Here is a 6,549-nt window from a genome sequence, read left to right on the forward strand (position 1 = left end):
TCTGGTGATGCAGGATTATGGAGAAATTATTAACCTCACACTGCAAGTCCATATTAATTAAGTGGAAAAGTTATGAAAATTTAACATTTGGTATTATGATTTTGAGAGTACAAAGTTCAATATGAAACTGGAATGGATGAATAAAAAAGTGTGTGAAATATAAATAACAAAGCAATTTTCATAAAAAGCAAAACCAGCTGTAACTGTAACTACACATTCCATCCTATAATCTCATAAATCAAAGCTTTTAACTGTCTGGACTCATATGTGACTGTGTTCTTCCCAATATGCATTCTTTCTTCTTCAAGAGGTTGTTCTATAACAGCAGGTATGTTTCTGCCATAAAGTTCACAGTGTTCTAGAAACTGCACACATTCTTGAATAACATTGTCTCGAAGCACTATCATGTGCTTTGACATGTTTTCCAACAAGGACAGGAAGCATCTTTTGGCATAATACCAGGTATCAGTTCCTAGCTTTTTATTGTATGGTTCCAAGCTTTTGATAACTCGAGAGATACCAAAGTCATAATTTCCTTTGGCACAATAAAGTGTTCCTATCACCAAATTCACAATGCAGAGATGGTAGATTTTCCTGTCGGGGTCATCATAGGACAGCTGCTCTTCCTCCTTTTCAATCTTCCTCATCAGCTCCTCTGCTTCTTCATTTTGACTTGTCATAATATAGGAAACACAGAGGTTAGCTAATACAATAGCACTGACATTCAGGATGTTATCATAGTGCTTCTTGACAATGGGTTCATAGAAACCAATGGCTTCTTTGTATTTGTTCTCCTGCATGAAGAGAACATGGGCCACATTCAACTTCCACACATCATGGTCATTACAGAATTCCACAGATTTGCGGAAAATCTTTTCTACCATCGAATAATTTTCAAGATTCCAGTAGATCTTTGCCTGGGCCATCAATACAGGAATATATTTTTCAAGAGTGTCATCATATTCATTCACTGCCTTTATGACAACTTCATCCTCTCTATTGAGTCTTGCTTCCTGTACCTGTTTGGTGAGTCTTCGAAGCTGCTCAGTCAGCATCCCTGCTAGGCCATCAAGCTTAATGAAAGCTTCTTCAGGAGCTGTCTGGCAAGTGATCAGGGCATCCAAGAAGTCATAGAGATAGGGTGTGAGGAATCTATAAGTCAAATGGGCATTTTCTGCTAGGACATCTGCTGCCAGGTCAAAATACTCATATTTACAGTAGAGCAGCAAAAGATTGCCAAAAGTCTCTGGGGGAAAGGGATTCTGTTGGAGTAGAAACTGTAGCTTCTCAAACCCTTCTGTAGGCTTGGCATCCATATTCATGAGTGCCTGGTTGTGCAGGGTCACAGGGTCCAATTCTTCCTCTGCCCTAGGTGGCATATCAGTGAGAGCTTCCTGGGCTGCCTCATAGTTTCTCAGCTGGTATTCTATGGCTGCTTTGAGGTTGAAGGCTTCCACCAGAGCAGTCTGGTGGAGGACTAAAGTGTTGCCAACACTGCGAATATCAATGCCCTCTGTGGTCATGCCCACACCAAGCTCTGGGTGATGACGGATACCACGGGCAATAATGTTGGCAATGTGCTTCAGAGCCGGGGCATAGTGCCTGTTACTGTAATAGGCCAGTGCCAAGTTGTAGGAAAGGTCAGGCTGGTAGCCTGAAGCCTGCAGGGCTGCAAAGAACTTGGCACAGGCAGCTTCATAGTGTCCCTCCTTGTACAGCAAACAACCCAGGTTGACCTGACCATCAGGCTCATTCTCACTTCCACTCTCTTCTCCCCCTTCCTCACTCAGCAGCTGCTCTACCAGGCTCCTGGCCCCTGGCAGGTCACCTTCACTGTACTTGATAGCGGCTTGCAGGCGGAGGACCCGACTGTGGTAGGCGGGATTGTCCAGGAGGAGAAAGGCCACCCGAGTGGCCTCTGGATAAAGGCCGGCCTTGTACAGGGCCTGGGCCTGATACAGGCGGTACTGCTCGAGTTCTGGGTGCAGCTGGCCCAGCTGCTCATAGCACTCAGCGGCCAGCGCGAACTCCTGCAGGCGGTAGTAGCAGTAGCCCAGCAGCGACAGGCCAGCGCGGCTCCTGGGGCTCCGCTGCAGCTCTGTGCCCAGCAGCTGCACCGCTTCAGCGTAGCGGGAGTCGCGGATGAGCCGGTACACGACGGCGGTGAACTCCCCGTCGGGGATCTGCGTGCTGCTCAGCCCCGCCATAACTGCCTGGATTGCGGGGCTTACTGGTTTCCTAGGCAACCAGGCCACCGGAACCGGAAGTATGTGAAACTGTTTTTCTGTATGTGCTCCGGAAGTTAATTTTTGGTAGGTGAAAGGGCTTGAAACTGCAAAGTTGCAGTTTTCTTACATTTTGGCCTGTTAAAATTTCCTCGAACATGTAGCAAAGTCCCGTCAGTGTTTCTTTTAAATATGGAATCATCACATCGCCTGTGGAAATGGGAACAGCTTAGTACAGTTTAAAAATGACATAAATTGCAAAATATGCAATAGTTGTCAAAGCCAAATTGTCTACAGATGTAATTTGGACATCTAAAGTGGTCATGGAGGACCTATAGGAGGCATTCTTCTTCTGGGTAACCAAATTGCTAAGTGGTTCCTTCTGGAAGGTAAAAAGCATCATTATTTAGCAATAGTTAGGTTTTTTTGTTTGCTTTCTACTTATTATTTTCTACTTATATTTGTTTTCAGAAAAAAAAACTAACAAAAAATACTGTATGGTTAAACTATGAGAAATTGCTGATTTTGTAGACCAAAAACTTTGAAGACCAGCAATTTCATGACTCAGTTTAATACTTTTGATCTTGTCTATGCCAGATACAGTGGCATTCACAATTATGAAGAGCAACGGACATAGGGGTGAACAAAATAGTGAAGCTCTTGAGGTTTGTAAAAAATGAAAAACCTTAGAAGAATGAATACTTTATCACACTTAGAACCTGAATAAACAATTGTCAGTTTGTGGATATGAAATCCACTGAACAAAATGGTAGTACATGTTTTCAAAATCAATTGATGGACCATTTTATCTGTGGTATGAGTAGGAGAGTAATTTGATGAGGTCATAGTAATAGTACGGGATATTTTTCCTTTTCCAAGAAGCTACAGAAGAGAAACCTGGGCACTAATATTTCTTTTATTTTTTTAAAAAGTGGACTTTATTTTTTGGCACTAAGGATTTAACCTGGGGAACTTAACCACTGAACTACATCCCCATCCCTTTTAATATTTTAAGATCAGGTTTTGCTAAATTGTTTAGGGTAAGTAGCTGAGGCTTGCTTCAATCTTGTGTTGATGTCTCACCCTCCTGAGCTGCTGGGATCACAGGTGTATACCAACATGCCTGGCATTAACATTTCTTAATATGCAACAAATATGGAGGAATTGAGAAATACTACTTCTATTATGCATTGCTACTAAAAGTAATTTGTGAATGGTAAGATTACATCTTACATTCATTTATTAAAGTTATGAAGAAATTGAGTAAAAGAAAACAAATTTTTTGTGAATTTTTTATTATCTCCTTATCATAGCATCATACTTTTTTTAGGGCACAAGATTTCCCACTGAATTTGTACATTCTAAGAAAAAACATTAGCAACATTTTTTGTTGTTGTTGGAAAAAGCATTACCTCTGTACACAAAACTGCTGAAATATCTTAGGTTATGCAAAACCTGTGTTATACACCTTAATTCTTGAAGAAGGAGTACAACGCACAACCATGAAATGACTTAAATCCCAGATAAACTATATATTAACTCAGTTCTGGACTTAATACTGCTTAGTCCCTGGATGGGAAAGGGATGTCATACAAGACTCTGTGAAGAATAATAAGTAGAAAAAAAAAGTGAAAGACACAGAGAGAACAAAGATATTACAAACATTATTAGATGTAAATGTCCCCCACATTCAGCTTTGTTTTTTTTTTCATAAATCCTTCTAGGTTTGAAGAGGTTTTATTAAATAATATTATGTGAAGTTTCACAAAAGCTGAATCTTGTTTTAACGTGTACAATGTTCAACATATAGCAAGTGTAAAGATGCCAAAAACCAGGGATAAAACAGAATGTGAGATAAAAATAATAGCCTTTATGATAAAATTCATTATCTATAGATTCCATCCTATAATCTCATATATCAAAGCTTTTAACTGTCTAGATTCATATGTGACTGTGTTCTTCCCAATATGCATTCTTTCTTCTTCAAGAGGTTGTTCTATAACAGCAGGTATGTTTCTGCCATAAAGTTCACAGTGTTCTAGAAACTGCACACATTCTTGAATAACATTGTCTCGAAGCACTATCATGTGCTTTGACATGTTTTCCAACAAGGACAGGAAGCATCTTTTGGCATAATACCAGGTATCAGTTCCTAGCTTTTTATTGTATGGTTCCAAGCTTTTGATAACTCGAGAGATACCAAAGTCATAATTTCCTTTGGCACAATAAAGTGTTCCTATCACCAAATTCACAATGCAGAGATGGTAGATTTTCCTGTCGGGGTCATCATAGGACAGCTGCTCTTCCTCCTTTTCAATCTTCCTCATCAGCTCCTCTGCTTCTTCATTTTGACTTGTCATAATATAGGAAACACAGAGGTTAGCTAATACAATAGCACTGACATTCAGGATGTTATCATAGTGCTTCTTGACAATGGGTTCATAGAAACCAATGGCTTCTTTGTATTTGTTCTCCTGCATGAAGAGAACATGGGCCACATTCAGCTTCCACACATCATGGTCATTACAGAATTCCACAGATTTGCGGAAAATCTTTTCTACCATCGAATAATTTTCAAGATTCCAATAGATCTTTGCCTGGGCCATCAATACAGGAATATATTTTTCAAGAGTGTCATCATATTCATTCACTGCCTTTTTGACAGCTTCTTCATCTCTGTTGTGTCTTGCTTCCTGTACTTGTTTGGTGAGTCTTCGAAGCTGCTCAGTCAACATCCCTGCTAGGCCATCAAGCTTAATGAAAGCTTCTTCAGGAGCTGTCTGGCAAGTGATCAGGGCATCCAAGAAGTCATAGAGATAGGGTGTGAGGAATTTATAAGTCAAATGGGCATTTTCTGCTAGGACATCTGCCGCCAGGTCAAAATACTCATATTTACAGTAGAGCAGCAAAAGATTGCCAAAAGTCTCTGGGGGGAAAGGGTTCTGTTGGAGCAAAAACTGTAGCTTCTCAAACCCTTCTGTAGGCTTGGCATCCATATTCATGAGTGCCTGGTTGTGCAGGGTCACAGGGTCCAATTCTTCCTCTGCCCTAGGTGGCATATCAGTGAGGGTTTCTTGGGCTATCTCATAGTTTCTCAGCTGGTATTCTATGGCTGCTTTGAGGTTGAAGGCTTCCACCAGAGCAGTCTGGTGGAGGACTAAAGTGTTGCCAACACTGCGAATATCAATGCCCTCTGTGGTCATGCCCACACCAAGCTCTGGGTGCTGACGGATCCCATGCTCAATAATGTCGGCAATATGCTTCAGAGCCGAGGCATAGTGCCTGTTACTGTAATAGGCCAGTGCCAAGTTGTAGGAAAGGTCAGGCTGGTAGCCTGAAGCCTGCAGGGCCGCAAAGAACTTGGCACAGGCAGCTTCATAGTGTCCCTCCTTGTACAGCAAACAACCCAGGTTGACCTGACCATCAGGCTCATTCTCACTTCCACTCTCTTCTCCCCCTTCCTCACTCAGCAGCTGCTCTACCAGGCTCCTGGCCCCTGGCAGGTCACCTTCACTGTACTTGATAGCAGCTTGCAGGCGGAGGACCCGACTGTGGTAGGCGGGATTGTCCAGGAGGAGAAAGGCCACCCGAGTGGCCTCTGGATAAAGGCCGGCCTTGTACAGGGCCTGGGCCTGATACAGGCGGTACTGCTCGAGTTCTGGGTGCAGCTGGCCCAGCTGCTCATAGCACTCTGCGGCCAGCGCGAACTCCTGCAGGCGGTAGTAGCAGTAGCCCAGCAGCGACAGGCCAGCGCGGCTCCTGGGGCTCCGCTGCAGCTCTGTGCCCAGCAGCTGCACCGCTTCGGCGTAGCGGGAGTCGCGGATGAGCCGGTACACGATGGCGGTGAACTCCCCGTCGGGGATCTGCGTGCCGCTCAGCCCAGCCATAACTGCCTGGATTGAGGCGCTTGCTGGTTTCCTAGGCAACAATTTCGCCGGAAGCGCGGAAGTCTGTTAGGAAATCTATCCCGGCCCCTTAACAATAAAAAGGAAGCACTGACAGGAGTCACTTAATTTCTCCTTTAGCCTTGGATGGCTCCGTACTGAGGAGTAGCAGGATCTGGCAACTGACAGGAAGTTCTTCAGGCCGTTCCGCTGCCGAAACTCCACTTCCCGTCATGCACAGCTTTAGTCGCGCGGCATCTTGAGGCGTGCCGCGCTGCATTCTGGGACGGGTAGTTTCTTCCTCAAATACAATTTTTGGGGGCTACGCTGTGAACTGTCTTTCCTCCTGTGCTTTTATTGGTTTGGTTTCTGAACAGGAAAAGAGCTCACAAAATGTATTGTGCTTACACATCCCCTCCGTGTTGTATTGAGGGTTATTT

At 43.5% G+C, this 6,549-nt stretch overlaps 2 protein-coding genes across 2 annotated transcripts; both read right to left on the minus strand.

Moving 5' to 3' along the window:
- Window positions 1-209: 209 nt before the first annotated feature.
- LOC144254940 (intraflagellar transport protein 70B-like) lies at window positions 210-2,207 on the minus strand. Its single transcript, XM_077798951.1, has one exon. The coding sequence runs from the start codon at window positions 2,205-2,207 to the stop codon at window positions 210-212; it is 1,998 nt and encodes a 665-aa protein (XP_077655077.1).
- A 1,324-nt stretch (window positions 2,208-3,531) lies between these two features.
- Window positions 3,532-6,300, minus strand: LOC144254942 (intraflagellar transport protein 70A). The gene has a single exon (XM_077798957.1). The coding sequence runs from the start codon at window positions 6,110-6,112 to the stop codon at window positions 4,115-4,117; it is 1,998 nt and encodes a 665-aa protein (XP_077655083.1). The 5' UTR covers window positions 6,113-6,300; the 3' UTR covers window positions 3,532-4,114.
- Window positions 6,301-6,549: the final 249 nt, after the last annotated feature.

This window comes from Urocitellus parryii, chromosome 1 (assembly GCF_045843805.1).
Source record: "Urocitellus parryii isolate mUroPar1 chromosome 1, mUroPar1.hap1, whole genome shotgun sequence".
NCBI lineage: Eukaryota > Metazoa > Chordata > Mammalia > Rodentia > Sciuridae > Urocitellus > Urocitellus parryii.